At 37.7% G+C, this 19,235-nt stretch overlaps 1 protein-coding gene across 1 annotated transcript in view; it reads left to right on the forward strand.

The window, feature by feature from the left end:
* Window positions 1-9,484: 9,484 nt before the first annotated feature.
* LRRC9 (leucine rich repeat containing 9) overlaps window positions 9,485-19,235 on the forward strand; it is an 82,832-nt gene continuing 73,081 nt past the window's right edge. Inside the window, exons 1-6 of the mRNA XM_032482132.1 lie at window positions 9,485-9,643; window positions 15,912-15,992; window positions 16,255-16,473; window positions 17,401-17,541; window positions 18,334-18,397; window positions 18,695-18,765. Of these exons, the coding sequence (XP_032338023.1) occupies window positions 15,945-15,992; window positions 16,255-16,473; window positions 17,401-17,541; window positions 18,334-18,397; window positions 18,695-18,765 (543 nt within the window). The 5' untranslated portion in view covers window positions 9,485-9,643; window positions 15,912-15,944. The remainder of the gene's footprint in view (window positions 9,644-15,911; window positions 15,993-16,254; window positions 16,474-17,400; window positions 17,542-18,333; window positions 18,398-18,694; window positions 18,766-19,235) is intronic.

A 19,235-nucleotide genomic window follows, 5' to 3' on the forward strand; every position in this document is an offset into this window, starting at 1 on the left:
CCTTTTACTTTGGTGCATACATTTAGTTAAATTCAACTCTTCCTATCTTCCGTGCCAGCACACACACAGCTGAATGTAGCTGGAGAAAAATCACAACCATACTGACAAGGGTCACTTATATTCCTGAACACTAAACTCATAAGAAAGTAACACTGTTGTCATTCTAAGTGAAGTAAGCCAGAAAGAGAAAGAAAAATACCATAGGAAATCGCTCATATGTGGAATCTGAAAAAAAAAAAAAAAAAGAACAGAAATACAAAACAGAAATAGACTCATAGACATAGAATACAAACTTGTGGTTGCCAAGGTGGTGGGGGTGGGAATGGATAGACTGGGAGTTCAAAATTTGTAGATACTGACAGGCATATATAGAATAGATAAATAAACAAGATTATACGGTATAGCACAGGGAAATATATACAAGATCTTGTGGTAGCTCACAGAGAAAAAAAATGTGACAATGAATATATGCATGTTCATGTATAACTGAAATTTGTGCTGTACACTGGAATTTGACATAACATTGTAAAATGATTATAACTCAATAAAAAATGTTAAAAAAATGAGAAAGGAATCATACCATAAAAAAAAATGTAACGCTGTTAGGCAATCATACTCTGTTGCACCTGGATCGCTGAATCATACATTTTCCTCTTTTAATGAACCTCAGCATCTTCCCAAATTCTTATTCTCAGGTGACCTCCTTTCTACTTCACTGAGAAAACTGAAACCATGAGAAGAGGGTTTCCCCATACCTCCACTACCACATACACCAACCTACCTGCTTCTGTGCCCAACCACTCTCTTTTCTCTCCTGTCAAAGCTGTTAGCTAGGGCTAACCCTGTGACCTGTGCATACTTCTGTCAACTCCTCAAGGATACTGCTGCAACAATTCTCCTTCTGTCTCCTGGATACTTTTTGGTCCCCATTGGATCGCTCTCCTTAGCATAAAAGCATGCTATTATTCTCTCATCTTGAAAAATATCCTCATTAACCCTACTTCTCCTCCAGCTTCTGCCTCATTTCCCTTCTTCCTTTTATAGCAAAACTCCCTGAAGCAGTTTTCTGTAATACTCATGGTCTCCAATATCTCTCCTTCCATTCTCTTGAACTCACTCTATAGAATCTGTCCTTTTAAGTAGTATCAGTCACCTAAATTCCCTTCCCTGACCTATCATCACTCAGTTTTCTTCATTTGGCACTAGAACGCCATACATTCCTGGTTTTCCTCCCACCTTTATGGCAGAGACTCTTAGTCATTGTTGGTTCTTTCTCATCAATCTTAACTTAAATATTCAAGTGTCCCAGAACTTAATCTTTCAATCTCTTCTCCTTTCTACTCACACCCACTCTTTTGGAAATCTCATCCTATCTAATGACTTTAAATACTATCTTTAGGCCGATAACATGCAAAGTTATATTTCTAGCCTGGACCTCTCTACTGAACTCCAAACTCATAAGTCCAACTTCTTACTTAGCTTCCCTATTTGCATTTCTAATAGGTATCTCAAATTTAAAATATCCAAGACTATGCTCTAATATCTTCTCACCCCCTAAAACCTGTTTCATTTGCAGCTTTACCATTTCAGAAAATGCCAACCCCTTTCTCTAATTGCTCAGATCAAAGCCTTGAATCATCCTCTCCTTCTTTCACATCCCACATCCAATCCTGTATGCTCTTCCCAGACATCGTCATGATGCCTCACCTCCTTCCAGTCATCACTCAAACATCATTTACTGATAGTGGCCTTCCATGAATATCCAATTTGAAATTGAACGCACATGTGTGTGCGTGCACACACACATTTCCTATCTCCCTTCTCTGCTTTACTTTTCTTTTTAGCACTTACCTCTAGCTAATCTGCTATACATTTTACTTACTTATTGTCTTTTCTCCATTAGAATGCAAGTTACAGTAAAGGCAGGCATTCTTACAGATTTTGTTCACTAACTGTATCCTTATTGTCTAGAAGAATGCTGGCACACAGCAGAAGTTCAATAAACATTTGTTGAATGAAGGAATGCACAAATGAACAGACATGTAAAGGATGATGTGAGGGGGGTCTCTTAAAGCATGGCTTTATCAGATCTGTTTTTTAGAACCAGAGCCCTGGAGGTAATGAGGTAGATAGATCAGTGGCAGAGATTAGAGGCTGTCAGTAAAAAAGAAATCATGCACCTGAACTAAGGCAGTAGTAGTAGAAAGAGAGAGATGTTAATGAGCTGGACCAGCCGGGGTATGGATTAGAAAAGACAACAGGATGGTCATGGTGTGTATAGGGATGTTAGTATGATTTAACCTGCCTCATGTCAGAAGTGGGCAGGAAAGTTAGGCTATACTCTTCCTGTCTCTGCCTGACTCAGATTTGGCTCTGCCTCTCAACTTTAATCTTCTTTCTGGCTCTTTGGTTAAGTTCTAGTCTGGATCCCTTCTTGTATGTATAACTTTGGGTAAGCCCCAACAGCACCTGCAAATATTTGCTAGGGCTGCTGTAACAAATCACCAACAACTGGGTGTCTTAAAGCAGAAATTTATTCTCCCACAGCTCTGAAGACTAGAAGCCTGAAATCAAGGAGTGGACAGGGTCATGCTCCCTCTGAAGGCTCTCAGGAAGAATCCTTCTTTGCCTCTTCCTTGATTCTGGTCTTTGCCAGCAATCCTTGGCATTCCTTAGCTTGCAACTCCATCACTCTAATCTCTGCTTCTGTCTTCACATGATCTTCTTCTTTCTGTGTCTGTGTCTTCACATGGCACTCTTATAAGGACACCAGTCATTGGAATTAGGGGCTCCTCTAATTCAGTATGACCTCATCTTAATTAATTACATCTGTAAAGATCCTGAATCCAAGTAAGATCATATTGTGAGTGTCCACACATACTCGAATTTTGGAGAGAAACTATCTTCCAGATAAAGAGCTGGACATTTAGAGTAAACCATCATTATCAATTTGAGTTTTATGAACTTCAATCTTCATATAGTATTAGTTTGCTTAAAGTGGAGGAAACTTAAAATTTCCTGTGAGTTTGTAGACAAAAAAATTATTTGCTAACTTCTTGCTTTCCCAAAGAAAATGAAGAAGGGATGGGATGCTATGGGCATCCTAGAGGTCTAATACACCAAACTGATAAAAACATGAGATTGTTTATTGCAGCACTTAGCACAGAACTTGGTATTCATACATTCCACAAAGCTGTCTTGAGTACTCGCTGTGTGACAGCCACTAAACTGTCAACACAATGGGAAATGAGAGAGAAGTGATTCTGCCTTCACAGAATTCAAAGTCTAGTGGTGGGAACATACGCTAAATTTTGCAAAGATATGGGTGTAATGGTAAATATAAATCCAAAAGGTAAAAAAATTTTTTCTCCTGGTGTAAAAAGGTAAAGAGACTCTTCTTTGGGGGACACATGGCAGGCTGGTGATGCAGGTTGGTAAAAAGAATTCACCGAAAACCAAGAGAAGTTTAAGAACAACAAAAAAAAAAGACTTTAATAGGTACGCTGCTATAGGCAACAGCTGGCCACACAGACAAGGGGTGCCTCTGTGAGCCTCAAGTGTGAACATGCAGGGTGTTTTATTGAGGAAGGGACTGTGAACACAAAAGGATAGGGGAACAGAGTTTTGATTGGCTATGAGTGAGGTAAGGGGCTTTGGTATATGGGAGGATAGTGGAGTTTACGACTCTGATAGGAGGAAATATGGGCTGAGACAAGTTAGCCTGAGCTACAATGAAGTTAGTCATTTCCCAAGGCCATTAGTTTTGCTAAGGCAAACACCCGTCAGGGGTTCCATCTTCTAAAGAGGAGCAGGAGGACGCCTAAAGGCTAGAAGTCTGGGGGTATCGCAGGGCCTCAGCAGGCACCAGTTGGCACTGCGTGTCTTTTTCTCCTTTTCTTTCAGAGCATTACTTTAGAATACTTATAATTACAAGTCTTTCTTTGTCCCTTTTAAAATCTAAGCCACTTGCCAGCTTTATTACCCAGGAATGTCTTTCTCAAGGACCTGGGAGCCATCTTTTTGAAATGGAATCATCAAGGAAGATAGAGTCAAAGAAAACCAGGGCTGGGCAGAAGTTAAAATGGTGAAGACAAATTTTATTCAGGAACTACTGCAATAGAGGAAGAGAAAACTGAGTATAGAGCTCTATTCTGAATACAATAAGGACAAGTGGGGACTTACAGCCAAGCAGCAGGGTGAGAGGGGGGTCACTGGATAAAAAACTGCTCAGAAGAAACATCAAGGATTAGGGGGTTTCTGGACAAGTGGACTTGATAGGATTGTGGAGGAAGGAGGGCCAGAATGGTATGATACTGAGGGTGGGCGAGGAGGAGTCATTTAGGTAATCAAGGTTGAGAGATTTTCCACTAGGATGAACCAGAAGGATTCTTGCTAAAACTGGTCTTATAGGGCCAAGAACAGAGCTCAAGGGTGAGGCCTAGTCAAAAAGGACTCAGGGAAACTTAACTAAAGTTTGGTTAAAGAGCTCATATTTCTCAGTAGCACCCCTATCTCCCAGTTTCTGTGGGAGGGTAAGAGTTAACTTTGGTGGATGCTCTGCTCCAAAACTACCTTCTGCCATAAAGATATGAGTTTATTTTCCCTTTGGATAAAGCCAATGGCTGATACAGATGGTCATCCCAACTGCCAGTTGATAAAATGCTTATTTATTAATAAAACTGTTTTCTTTTCCTTCTACCTGTGTGCAGAGGTTTTCTGGGTTGCTGGGAGATTTTGGTTCTAATTATATTTCCCCAACAAGGGGAATGAGAATTCTCAAGCACTGTTGGTGGGAGGAAAATCTGGGTCAGCCATTCTGGAAAGTTACCAGATGGTATTTAGCGAAATATGTAAGTGTGTTTGCCTTTTGCCCAATAATTCTACTCCTGGCATATATTCCAGAGAAACTGTCCTTAAGAAAACAATTATAAGGCTGTTCAATACAGTATTGTTCATTGTAGTCAACCTAGGTGCCCATCACTAGGGAAACAAATAAAAGGTAAAACATGGAAGGTTTATTATGGAATACTGTGCAGAATACAGAAATAATGAACTACATGAACACACAGAAATAAAGATCAATCCTAAAATAGCACTGAATGAAAAAGAATTAGAATGCAATTTATAGCACAGTAACCTTTATATAAATAAAAAATTCAGACACACAAAATAGTACTACTTATTTTTCAAAGACAAATGCACAACTTGAGTTTTATTAGAAACATCAGATTTGTGCTTATTGTTGGGATGGGGGTGGGACTGATATAAAATAAAACAAGGGCCCTGTACAAACAACGTTGATAATGTGCCTGAGGAATACAATTAACTTTCTGAGCCTGAGGCATAAATAAAAGACACAAAAGGAAGGAGGTAGAGGAAAGAATTCTCCCACACAAAGAACTGGTCAGCTCTCTGATGAATTAAGACTACTATCCCTGCTTAAATTCACTGTCCTTCAATTTACTACCTTAAGAGCTAAATACAAATAGAACAGGGATGGTAAAATGAAGAGGTTATGTTGTCTGAGACAGAGTAAGAGCCTTCTTACAATTCCATTCTGGCTGTCTTTTAAGAAAAGCTTTTGCATTAATTACATGTCAACAAGTCATAGACAAAGATTATTTAAGTTTTTTAGGTAGACTTATTAGAAATAGCATTCTGTTGGTCTAATTAAAACTTTATTTCAGGACAACTCCTAACTTTTAATTGAATAACATATATTCACTCCAAGACATTAGTAATAAGAGGTCCCTGCTGATGACTTTCTAAGTGCCACATAATTATCTCTTCTACCGCCTTCATATTTTTATGATATATCAAATTCAAACATGTGACAGCGAGTTTTCACAGATAATCAAATAAAATCACTAACTGGAAAGTACTCATTTGCACAAGAATCAAATGTCAAAAAGAATACAAAAATTAAATTGGCATTTGAAATCTCCAGACTTTTGGTTCTCTGGGGAATTAAACCTGAAGGCATTACAAAGCCAAATTATAACTAGATGTCTCCACCATTCTCTATCAATAAGAATAGGGTTTGGGGGAAAATAAATTTAATCACCAACAAAAGGTTTTAATTAACAAATTATCGTACAACTCAAGATTTCTTATTTAGATCTATAAAGTCAGCTCTGTTTTGTTTAAATGATACTTCTTTAATTCAGGTGGTGACATAGTAAGTTTGCCATAATTAGTGGTAATATATCTTTCTGTAACCAAGTAGGACCCTAAGAGGCCTTCCCAGGACACACCCCTCCCCCATATCCTCTGCTGTAGCTCCTAAGTACCTAGATAACAGTATCTGATGTGCGCTTCCTGAGTTGTTTTATAGAGGCCAAAACCACCACAAATGTAATAATTAATTACTTGATCATGAACCTCAAGACATACTGGTGCTTAAGGATTGATAATGTTAACCACCTTGTTACTGCAGCATCAGCCAATAAGAGAATTGTGCACAAGCTGATCACATACCCTGTGACCCCCACCTCTCCCTCACCTGGCCTTAAAAAATGCTTTGTTGAAACCCTTTGTGGGGTTCAGGGTTTTTTTTTTGGAGTATGAGCCACCCATTCTCCCTACTTAGCCCTGCAATAAAGCTTTCTCTGCTCCAAACTCCAACATTTTGATTTGTTTGGCCTCCCTGTGTGTGGAGCACACAAACTTGCATTTGTAACATTCCCAGTTATTTTCAGATTCAAGATACCTTTACCCATAAATAAGTAGATTTAAATGTATATGTTTATATACTGTTGGGGGACACTTGGCAGTGGGCTGGTGATGCAGGTTGGTAAAAAGAATTTTAGTAAAGGCAAGGAAAAGTTTAAGAACAAAGGAAAGTTTAATAGGTTCGCTGCTACAGGCAACAGTGGGCCACACAGATGAGAGGTCCCTGTGTGCCCTCTGGCATGAAAAACAAAGGAAAACTTTTAGTTATGCTGCTATGGGCAACAGTGAGCCACAAAGGCAAGAAGTGCCTGTGTGTCCACCGAGTGTGAATGTGCAGGGTCTTTTATTCAGGAAGGGGCTGTGAACACAAAGGGATAGGGGAACAGATTTCTGATTGGCTATAAGTGAGGTAAGAAGCTTTGGTATACAGGAGGATAGTGGATTTATGACTCCAGTAAAATAGAGACATGGGCTGACATAAGCAAGGTAGTGGAATTTATGATTCCGATAAGGAGGAGACATGGGCTGAGACAAATCAGCCTGAGCTACGGTGAGGCTAGTCATTTTCCAGAGCTGTTAATTCTGCTAAGGCAAACACCCATCAGGAGTTTATCTTCCAAAAAGGAGCAGGCAGATGCCTGAGGGCTGGAAGTTTGGAGGCTGCAGGGCCTCACAGGCACCAGTCTGCACTGCACCCGTCTTTGTCTAGGAGTATGAAAAGAGACATGAATGAAATAAGGTCTCATTCACTTAGAATGTTTATTTACTTTGCTTGACTTTTAGTGGCTTTAATTTCTATTGTTTCTTGTATAGACACATAAAACCGTATCACAAAGAAGCTTTAAAATGAGAAAAGGAGATTAACAAGAATGGTCACTGATTCTGTATTTTTCCTTTGGTTTTAACTATAATCAGCTTCTGCTCCAAATAACACCTGGAATATGCTAACAACAGGCAATTCTTCCTTTAAGAATGACTCAGGACAAAGGTTTTAGTTTAGTAACTCACCAATGGTTATCAGTCAAGAGCTATACAAGAACTCTGACTCAGTTACTGACCAAGGCCTTGAGCTTTTCCTAGAAATAACGTTCTTAAAATGATTTGTTTATATAATACAAAGAAAACTATGTATTAGCTCTCACCCAGTCTTTTACTGATTAGGAAAGTCAACAGATTTCTAACAATATCAAAGTAGATCTTTTATCCAAAAGAGCTGCATCCTCCAAAATGAGAAGCTTAATGTAGATAATTCACCTAATTAATTTCTGACCCATTTTCTTAATCTAAAAGTTTTGATTTCTAAACTATCATTATCTGGTGTAAGATGAAAATTTACCCAGACAGGTCATCTTGTTCAACTAGATTATCAGAGAAAATAATAATAAAAGTACAAATATGAACCAGATTTCTCTGGTATTATTTTTAAAGCCCTAAACCATAAATATTGTAATTAATTTTTAATTAATTAATGACAGAAACTGAAATCTCTGTGAAATAAAAATTGTAGGGGGAAAATTACATTTTTCTATATATTTATGTATGTTTACAAACAATCGGTATTACTGAAAAACTATTTGAAATGAAAATATATTTAAAATCTTCAGTTCTATATTTTTCCTGAGAAAAGTTTTAAACTATAGACTACTGAATGAGGCGGCCATCTAGTGACAGAAAAGGGCACTACAGACCCTGTTTTGCACGAAGTGAATGTCATACATGTTCTATGCAGATCAACTGAAAACTCAAAAACTGTAGTAGCTCTGTCCAACATAAACATGATAGAAGTCACACATGTAATTTAAAATTTTCTAATCTCCGCTTTTACAAAGTAAAGGGAAACAATCGTTTTTATAATACATTTTTATTTAACCCATTATATCAAAAACATTATCATTTCAACATGTAATCAATACAAAAATAGTTTATTTTTTCCATACAAGGTCTTCAAAATACGATGTATATTTCATAGCACATCTCACTATGACTAGCTACATTTCAAGGGTTCAATCACCACACGTGGCTGTGGCTAGTGTCTTCCATGTTGGACAGCGCAGATCCAAAGAAGTGACAGCTACAGTTACTTTGATTAGCCTAAGTTCATTCATTTCTCAGCCCCTCTGCCCACTTTTTTTTTTTTTTAAAGTTTCTCCCTTTCCCTCTTTAAATGCTACTTTACTTTGTAAAGTTTGTTTTTTTTTCCCCTCCTGTACATTTTGGAATATTCAAACGGTTCTCAAAGCTCTGCCCGTGATCAACACGAAGACCTTTGGAGGGTCCATGCCTCCTCTAGAGGGCACCAGGGCGTTACGTTTGCCTGTGCGGTCCTTCCATTTGGCTCGCTTGGCGCTCAGAGGCTCGGGCGGCGGTGAGCTACATGCCTGGAGGGCGGAGGTCGTGGGCCACCAGAGGGAGAGCACGCCGGAGGATGAGAGCTTGCCCGGCGGTCTGGCCGCCTTGTGACATCACAGCGCCGTGCCTTTGGGGTTCAAGACCAGCTAGGCTCCGGGGTTCCAGACCCCGAAGGTCAAAGATTTTCAATGGGAAAGAGCCGGGACTGGAAGAGGCAATGAGTAGGTTCCATCTCGTCCTCTGATCCGGCGAAGACAGATGAAAAGATGCGCTTAGGGACCGAGAGACTCGCGAGAGGGACGCTCCCCACCATTTTCCAGGAGCACCAGCGAGGTCTTCCGGGTAGACCCCCCCACCTCTGCTGATTGGTCGGAGGTTGCCGCCACGTGATCCAGAAACGGGTCGATCATCCTTTTCCCCGCCCCCTTTACCCCCTCCCCACCCGGAGGTCGTGGGAGGCGGAGAGCGGTTTCCTAGGCAACCGCAGCGCGTAGTGTGTACACACCAAGCCCCAGGATAGAGAGGGTGTTGTGCCTGCTGCTGCAAAACGGGAATTGAGAGGTGGGAGTGGACTCCGCTCTGCCTCGGACTGCCCTGGAATCCACCCTCTCTCTGGGGTAAGGTGAGTGTCTGTCACCTGGCGGCCTTCGGGCGTACTTGTAGGCAGGCCCTGCGAACCTTTGCTTCCCTCTCCTCCCTTTGTGGGAGGAAGACAATAGAGAAGCACGTTGAGGTCCGAAGACCCCCGTAATTGTGCAGTGGAGATGATGATAATAATGAGAGGCAGTGACGTGGCTTTATATGAGGCCGTCAGGGCTACCAGAGCAAAGCTGAGGAGGAGAGGGAGGGTGGCTCACAGCCGCCTGCGCAGCCTTTACTGAGACCAAGTGCTCCTTGGAAAACCTTGATACTACTCACCTAGAGCTGGAAGGGCGTTTTTTTTGGCCCATCAGTAATAATCGATGGATTCTGATCTCTTTATAACCCGAGGGAGGAAGCGATTTAACCATACAAGGCTTCTAGTTTGTGGAGAACAAATTTAATTTTCGCACAATGACATCTTCCCCAGCTCTCATGGCAGACAGAAACATGGTCATTTATACGCTAATTGTTGTTATGCTCTGACTAATTGGTCATCTACAGAAAGTATTTCCAGTTATACCATATGGGACCATGTGGCATAACAATTAATTCAAACAATTCAATAAACTTTTACCCAATAACAAGCATGTGCCAGGTGCTATAATGGATTCGTTGTCCCTCCCTTCAGTGAACATGTAACCTGGTAAGGGAGAAAGAACTAGAAGCATCACAATGCAGTGGGACAGGTGCTGTACATAGGGCATATGCAGGCCTTAATTAGAGTCATAAGGAAAAGAATAATTATACTACTACCAGAGAGAGTAAAAGTCTTCACACAGAAGACCTTTGATTTAAGATTTTAAGGGTGTATGGAGTATGACATAAAGGGGAAGCTAGGGAGGGGAAACAGCATATGCCAAAGTACAGAAACATCCTATGCCATTCAGAGAACTATAGTTTGGCCAGTGCCAGGGGTGCTTTTGGAAGTTTGTGGTTGATGAGCTTGAGAGGTAGGCAAGAGTTAGAGTCTGGAGACCATGAATACCTTCCATGGGGAGTAGTGAGTGTGGATTTACTTTTCAGGAGATGGCTGTCACAGTAGTGTAGAGGATCAATTGGCAGGAAATGGGACTATAGGGGAGGTATCTGTTAAGTTGAAGTCATGAGAGCCTGAACCAAGGCAGAGGTGACTGGAATGGAGGGGAGGGGAAAAAGTTGATAGACATGTAAGAGTTATACACAGAAAGATTAATAAGTGAGTGAAAGTGAGAGAAAGGGTAGAAGAGTGGTTGAGCCTAAGTCCTAAGTTTCTTACTTGGATGATCAAGGATGGTGTCATTTACCAAGAGAAAACATGCATTAGGAGAAGCAGGCTGGCTGGAAGATATAATGAATTCAGTTTTTAACATACTGACTTTGAGGCACTTCAGATGGAGCTTTCTATGTGGGTAGTTGTATTGTTGCACAGAAAAGAGGAAGAGAAAACTAGTAATTCTTCACCAAGAAGGAAACTGTTGATCAGAAAAGTAGGTTTGAAATAACAAGTAGAGAGAAGCCAAGGAGAAAAAGTCAAACCAAGGAAGAAAACTTAAAAGAGTCACCAGCATTGTCAAATTCCATGTCAAGGTCAACTTAAGTTGAGAGCTGAAATGTGTCCAGTGTCTTTGGCAATTAGATTATTGTTGACCTGAAAAAAGAAACTGCAGTGGCCTGAGGTGTCCCCGCTGAGATTGCAGTGAGTTAAGAATTGAGTAGAAGTATTGAAGTGTTGCTGATGACTACCTATCTTTGCTAATGTTTACTAGTGCTAATATGGTGCTAATGAATTCTGTCTAGAAGTTCTTCTGTAAAGGGATCTAAAATCAGCTATTTATAGAATACAGGAGGATAGGGTAACATTTTTTTTAAGATAGTAGCACCCTAGCATTCATATAATGGAGAGAAAAGAGACCCTAGAGAAGGAAAGATTCGAATAAATAAAAGGAGAAAAATTTGACAGACCCATGTTCTAACAGACACTGAAGAGGCTTCATTTTGGACAAGAGAAAGAATACTTTTACTATGACAGGAGTCAGGAAGGGAAAGAAATACAGTTAACCCTTGAGCAACAAGGGGCTAAAACTTATAGTCAGTCCTCCTACCCTTGGTTGTTCTGCATCTTCAGATTCAACCAGTCACGGACCCTGCAGTAGTGTAGTATTTACTATTGAAAAATATCCGCATATAAGTGAAACTGTGCAGTTTAAACCCATGTTGTTCAAGGGTCAACTGTATATTTTAAAAGGTAAGGGAATTTAAGGAGTATCTGATGGCATCACTGTTCTCTGTGAAGATGGGGGCAAGATCATCTGCTGAGAGAGAAAGAGAGAGGGAAGGGGGGAGACAGAGGAGAGAGAGAGAGAGAGAGAGAACTTGAAAAGATTGGTGGAAGTTTAGAATAGTCCTGATGCTGTGACTCCCACATTTATATCCTGTACTGGTTTCCTGGAGGAACTAGAGAAGACCTGCACTCTCTTAGATGGGAAGGCCCTGAAAAGAGCTTTCCCAAAGTGCACAGGAGTGGGTACAAGCTGGGCATCAGGACTCTCATCTCTTGATGGAATCAGGAGCTTATGCTGGGAGGGTCCACTTATGAGTAGAGAAAGCATACCAAGGCTTGCAAGTACCAGGAAGGTCCATAATTCAGATGCAGTTATGCACAACCTCATAATTCAGGTATAGTTATGCAAATTATAGAATTTAGGAGTTTTAAGTTACACTTTGTTTTGCTAATAAACTCCTGAATTACAAGTTTTTTCCTAACTGAGGGCATTGGTGAAGGGAAGATAAGGTGAAGTGAGAGAAAGGTTAGCATCCCAAATATGCATATTTCTCTATCAAGAAAAAGTAGTCTTCTTGAATAAATGGACAGCTATATCTTGTTCTTGAGGAAGACTCAATACTGTAAAGATGAAATTCTCCCCAAATTAATCTTTACAATCAAATCTCAGTCAAAATCCCAAATTAATTTAAAAACCAAATGCAAAATAATTACATCTTATTTAGAAAATAAATGTGAAAGAATACCAGGAAATTTCCAAAAAAGAAAATGAGGTGGGAATTTACAATATAAATCACAGTAATTAATACAGGATAGTACCATAGGGAAAGATAAAGCTAAAAGAAAGCACAGATTAGAAAATCTGAAATTAGTCTCAAGTATATATGATAATTTAGTGAATGATGAAGGGAGCAGTTAATGTCTTCTGAAATAGATATCTTGGACATAGACTAGAAAGCTTGGATAGCCTTTTGGTGACTTTGAGGGTGCTGAAGTCAGGCTTGGTCCCTTGTGTGGTGGTGGGCAGGCTTTCCTTTGATGCTCACAGACATTAAACCAGAATGCAAGGGCTTCTCTTCTCATGAGAAGAGGTGCTACACAGCCCTCCTTTACCTGGGGTGCCATCTGAGTAAACCAAAGGAGGGAAACCTGCTTCTCTGTACAGGCCCCCATGGAGTACCTAAATTCCTTCAGGTTGTTCTTTACTAAATGCTCCCTTTCCTGGCCACTCCTATGCTGTAATATCTGGAAATTGTCCAAGAATGGGGTAAAGAGATGGTTGCCAATTGGAAGCAGGGAAGGAATAATCAGTACTACCTTTAGTAGACATCCGTCATCTAACCACTTCCCACCATCCTCACTCCAACCACAACCCTCTCTCATGTTATTACAACTGCCGCTTGACTGATCTCCATGCTTCTGCTCCCAACCCCTACAGTTTATTTTCAACAGAGTAGGTAGGGCAATCCTTTTCAAAACCTAAGACAGCTCTTGTTACTCTCCCATTCAAAAATCCTCATATGGCTTTCCATCTTACTCATAATGAAATCCAAAATCCTCCTAAGAGCCTACAAGCTAGCACGTGATCCGACCCCACAGTACCTCTCTGACCTCACATCCTATTATTCTCCATTTCCTCCACTGTGCTCCAGATACTTCATTTTCCTTGGTATTCTACAAACATGCCAAGTATACTTTCACACATTTTTCTTTTTTTTGCATTTGCTCTTCCCCCTGCTTGGATGCTTTCCTCTCAGATTCCCCATAGCTCATACTCCATCATTTCCTGCAGTTCTTTGCCCAGAGGCCACTTTATCAGAGAGGTCTTCTCTTTTCTCCCCTACCTGTCATTCTTTAACTGGGGATGTTAGGCCCTCAATGCATAAATGAATGAATGAGTGTAATGAACAGAGATTCCAGTGTATTACGATAATTTTCTGGCTGTATTTTTCTTTGTGATGCTAGCCGGAGGTCCTTCCTCAGCAGAGTGGGCAATGTCCCCAGTTTACAAAGCCTGAGTACAAGTACAGGCTGTGTGCAGTACCCTGATATAAATCTCAAAATCCTTTCACTTGGTCCCTGTGGATGGCCCACAGCCACTTTCTTCCCAATCACTGCTGCTCTGAGGTTGGGAGTTTTTTAAGGAGAGTTTTGTGAAACTTCTTCCTCTGGTACCTTGAATTTTGGGCTGGTTTGTACTAGTGATGGGCTTTTCTCTGTCTGATGCCACCTGCTTCATCTTCATTCAAAAGACGTCTCTCAACATCTCTGGCCATCTGCGCTCCTTCCCTAGCACAGCTACACATCCCTTTCTTATTTTCATAGTTCCCTAGTCATTCTAGTGATGTTTGGGGAGAGAAGGTAGATAAATACATGGACTCAAGTCACCATCTTTTTTCCTTAAAATGTTAATTAATATGTACACCTGCACATGTATATGATTTTGCATAAATGAATAAAAGTGAGCATATAAGTATTTTTAAAACATTAAGTAAATTTTCATTTAAGTATAACATATTTATAGAAATCACACAAATCTTAGATATCTAATTTTATCTTGCAAGGTGAATGCATTACTTTAACAAGCAACTAGATCAAAAAATATATCTTCATCAGCACTCCCGAATCCCTCTTTTGTCTCCTCCTAGTCACTTAGCCCTGAAAGGTAATCACTATCCTGACTTTTAATACCATAGATTAGTTTTCAAACTTTATATGAATGGAGTCATGCAGTATGTATTCATTGTGTGTGTGTTTTCCTTTGAGCAACCTTGTGTTTGTGAGAATCATCCACATTGTATACAACAATCATTTCTTTCTTATTCCACTCGTAGGTATAAACCCAAAAGAAATGTGTACTTATGTCCTGCATGATAAAAATAACCAGGGGACCACTGTTTGGCTCCAAACTGGAGACAGTCCAAATGTCTACTTAGAGCAGTAGAATGAATAAGTAAATGGTTATATATTCATATTTTACAATACTAAGCATTTTTTAAGTATAGGGTTTGTTTTCCCCATTTTTCCCAGATCCATCCCCATCCAATCTCTCATGCCTATCATAATCACAAGTTTTCACCTGTATCCAAGGTAACTCATGTTAACAACTTAGTATGTATCCTAACATATTTTCTCCTTATATGTACATAGTCATACACACATTCACATATCAATGTCTTTATCTATATCTATACACACACATATGCACACACATATCTGTGAGGGAGTTGTTATTCTAAAAAGTGGGATCACAATAAACAAACATACACAATTTCTCCATCTTGCTTTGTCATGTCCTCATATTAAAGCAAGATTCCTGTATTTTTTAAATAGTGTGTGTATGGAATAATATATTGATACATTAAAAATTACGAAAAATCAGGTTAAATTTTATTGAAGTAATTTAAGTATTAAGTAGTTCATATCTAAAATGAATAATTTGGCTAATGCATTTTAATAAACATTTATTACCATGCCTGTATGTCCATAAGCCCTGAGAATTCTTTTCTCTACTAACTACATGCAGAGAACTGTGTTCAGTTTTGGACACCACAGTGTAACAGGAAGAATAACCTGGAGCCGGTTCAAGGGATGGAAACAGGGATCTCTAGTGAGAGAATTAAAAGACATGAACTGGGAGCAAGGTAAAGGGGTAGACAGATGATTATATTCTTCAAGTATTAAAAGCTTATAGTGTAGAAGAAAAATTATACTTGTTTTATTTGAACCCAAGAAGTAGAATGACAATGAAGCGGGAGGAGTTATGGAGAGACAGAATTAAATTCAGAAGAAAAATAACTTTCCAGCAGAAACCTTCAGAGATGGAATAGTATGTCTGTCTTCAGGTCCAAATATACTTGGTAATGTACTGTTGGAAAATTTTAAGCCACAAGTGAGTGGTTCCACCTAAGTAGCTTTTAGGTCCCTTTCAATGACAAGGCATAATTCTAGTATTTACTTTATTTCAACTTTTCATTTTCCTTAACAGATATATTATTGTAACCTTTATTTTTAATGAAAGATGATTGAATGTGAAAACCTAAACCAAGAAGAAATAATTAAAGAACTGGTGAGTCAAAGCCAAATTTCTTTCAACTACATTTGTACGAATATTAAATGGAACATTTTTACACTTCTTTCTGGAGCTTTCCTAGATTTTTTTCTACCCATGACCTTTGGAAATAGAGAAAAATCTTATATATGGCACAACTTTTCTTCTTGTGAGAGTCAAAAATGTTCTCAGTGCAACTGAGAGTTTGTAATTTCTAATGGCAAAAATAACTTCTGATTATTTTAAATAGATAATAACCCAGTTTCTTTTTTGAAAACAGTGTTTATGCAATGGTTTATCTTATGAGATGGTTGGACAAGAAGGATCAGATACTTCAAAACTGGAAATGTTTTTCTCAGGGTATCCTCGTATAGTTGGATTATCACTATTTCCTAATTTAACAAGTCTCACAATTGTTGCTCAAGACATAAAAGAAATTTCAGGACTAGAAACTTGTTTACGGCTTAAAGAACTCTGGATTGCTGAATGCTGTATAGAGGTAAGTCTAAACATAACTTTACTTGAAGTATTTACACTGAATTCTTTGGCTTTGGAAAAATAATTCATTGAAATATATGCATGAGGCATGGATCAAAACAGATGAATTCATACATGATGAACTGCAAAAAAACTTTTACCCAGTAAAAGAAAAGCAAAGCAGACAAATGGACAAAATATAAAAACAGATTTATACAAAGGATAAAATAGAAATAAGAAACCAAAACATAGACACATTCTACTATTTAGTAATCAAATCAGATCAAATAATACCCAGTATTACTTAGTAGTGAAACTGCTTCACTTTGACAGTATTGGTTATGTGAAAATTATAACATCTGTATTGAAAAAAATATTGCAAAATGTATCAAAAGCCAAAAAAAGATACATCCCTTTTGACTCAGAAATCTCTAGTCTAAGATTTTATCCTAGAGAGGTAATTCAATAGCAGAAAACAACTTTATGCAAAAAGTTATTTGTTGCACTATTACTTATAGTAGTCAAAAATTTGAAATATAAATATGTTACACATAGGGTTATTTTGAAGAAAATTATTATAAACTTCATGAAATATTTTGTGATTATTTAATATCACAATTTGAAAGATTATGAAAACATTTTAGATGGCCTTATGTTTAAAAAATCTCACAAAATTATACAACTATTAGTATTATAACCATATAAAAATAAGTATAGAATTGATTAAAATTTAAAGAAAATATGAAAATTGAAAAATTTTATACTCAGGTGGAAGGATTATATGTTTTTTTCTTTAAAGAATTTTAGTTCATTATACTGGGTCTTGATTTTGCAATCTACTCCGAAAATATGATTTTTAAAATAAAATGTACTTAAAATCTACTTTATTGAAAAAATAATGGCAGAACATAAGTTAATACTATTTAGTCTCCTCTTTTTTTTTTTGCAGAAAATTGGAGGTCTTCAAGAATGCAGAAATTTAGAAAAATTGTATCTATATTATAATAAAATTTCCAAAATAGAAAATTTAGAGAAATTATTCAGATTGGAGGTTCTTTGGCTGAACCATAATACAATTGAAAATATTGAGGTAAGGAAACATTTTGCTAACAGTATTGTAATTCAGTTATATTTCAATTAAAAAAAAAAAGAGGTGCAAACTACTAAGTATAAAATAAGCTATAAGGATATATTTTACAGCACAGGGAATATAGCCAGTACTTTATTATAACTATAAATGCACAGTAATCTATAAAATTTTTGAATCACTATGTTGTATACCTGAAACTAATATAATATTGTAAATCAACTGTATCTCAATAAAATATTTTTAAAATAATAATTTAAAAATATTAAGGTGAGATAATTTCAATGATTTATATGTAAAGTCAGTTACTCCTGTGGAGTTTGACCACAATGGCTAAGAAATATTCATGACTAGTTTAATTATTGTTAAGAAGAACTAATGCAGATGTAGCATATTTTAATGTGTAGAAAACTTTGTAACATCATTTGCTTTTCTCTTCCCACCAAGTCTGAGAGGTAAGGTGTTATTTCTTCCTTGAAGTTTAAAAAAAAAAAAAGAGGTTTGGGGAAGTTTTGTATGTACCTTGCCTAAGACTATAAACACACTCTGTGTGATGCATTCTTACTCCTCCTCCTCTTTTCCTCTATGCTCCCCTCTCTGTTCTCTCCTTCAATAATTCTCTCCAGGTTCCAGAGAAACAAAAACGGCTTCATTGAGGCAACCCCTTACAACTATGCTTGTGAAGTACACAGCACCATGTGCTCGGAACACCCAGAAAACTAACCAGATTCCTCATATTATTTATAAATATAGATTTTGATGATTTCTTCTAAATTATATTGTCTAAATTTTTAGGGCTTGCAAACTTTGAAGAATCTACGTGATCTCAACCTTGCTGGAAATCAAATAAACAGCATTGGTATGTACAATTTCATTTGGGATAGGAGATAATGCTATGGTAATTCTTTGTCAGTTTGAAAAGTACAGCCTTAGATTTCTTTAAGACTTTTTGTATGATATCTTTCAAAGCATTTCTAATTATAGTATATAAAATATTATCCATTATTCAGTAGTTACTAACTATACAATGTTACTGTTAGTCTTCTTTATGTGCAAGAAAAGATGGCCATATACAACTCAGGAATATGACAGGATATGAACAGGAGGTAAAACAAGAAATTTAATTTTTTTCTCATCTTGTTTTTTTAAATTAAAGGTCGATGTCTTGATCCCAATGAACAACTGGAAAGATTAAACCTTTCTGGTAACCAAATATGTTCTTTCAAGGTATGTTTAAGTGGAATAATTCATTTTTATTTACCTACCTGGATCATGAATCATCTTATTACCAAATTGAACTAAACAGTTCCCATTTAAAGAATAATTTAATTGTTTTGGACTACTCAGTACTCCTGGAAATTTTAGAGTCAGCTGACTAAATTGGCTCTAATGATCTGACACTATTAAAACCAATGAGATTTGCAAAATGTTAACCACTATATACAAAAATAGATGAAAAAATGAGTTTCTTCTGCATAGCACAGGGAACTATATTCCATATCTTTTAATAACTTTTAATGAAAATGAATATATGTATGTACATGCATGACTGGGACATTATCCTGTATACCAGAAATAGACACAATTAACTGACAATACTTCAATTAATTAAAAAGCAAATAACTATTTACTTGGCTTTTAGGACACCACTGTCTCTTAGTTTTTCTCCAATCCTTCTGCTACACCTCTTTAGTTTT

This window comes from Camelus ferus, chromosome 6, assembly GCF_009834535.1.
Source record: "Camelus ferus isolate YT-003-E chromosome 6, BCGSAC_Cfer_1.0, whole genome shotgun sequence".
In the NCBI taxonomy this organism is placed as follows: domain Eukaryota; kingdom Metazoa; phylum Chordata; class Mammalia; order Artiodactyla; family Camelidae; genus Camelus; species Camelus ferus.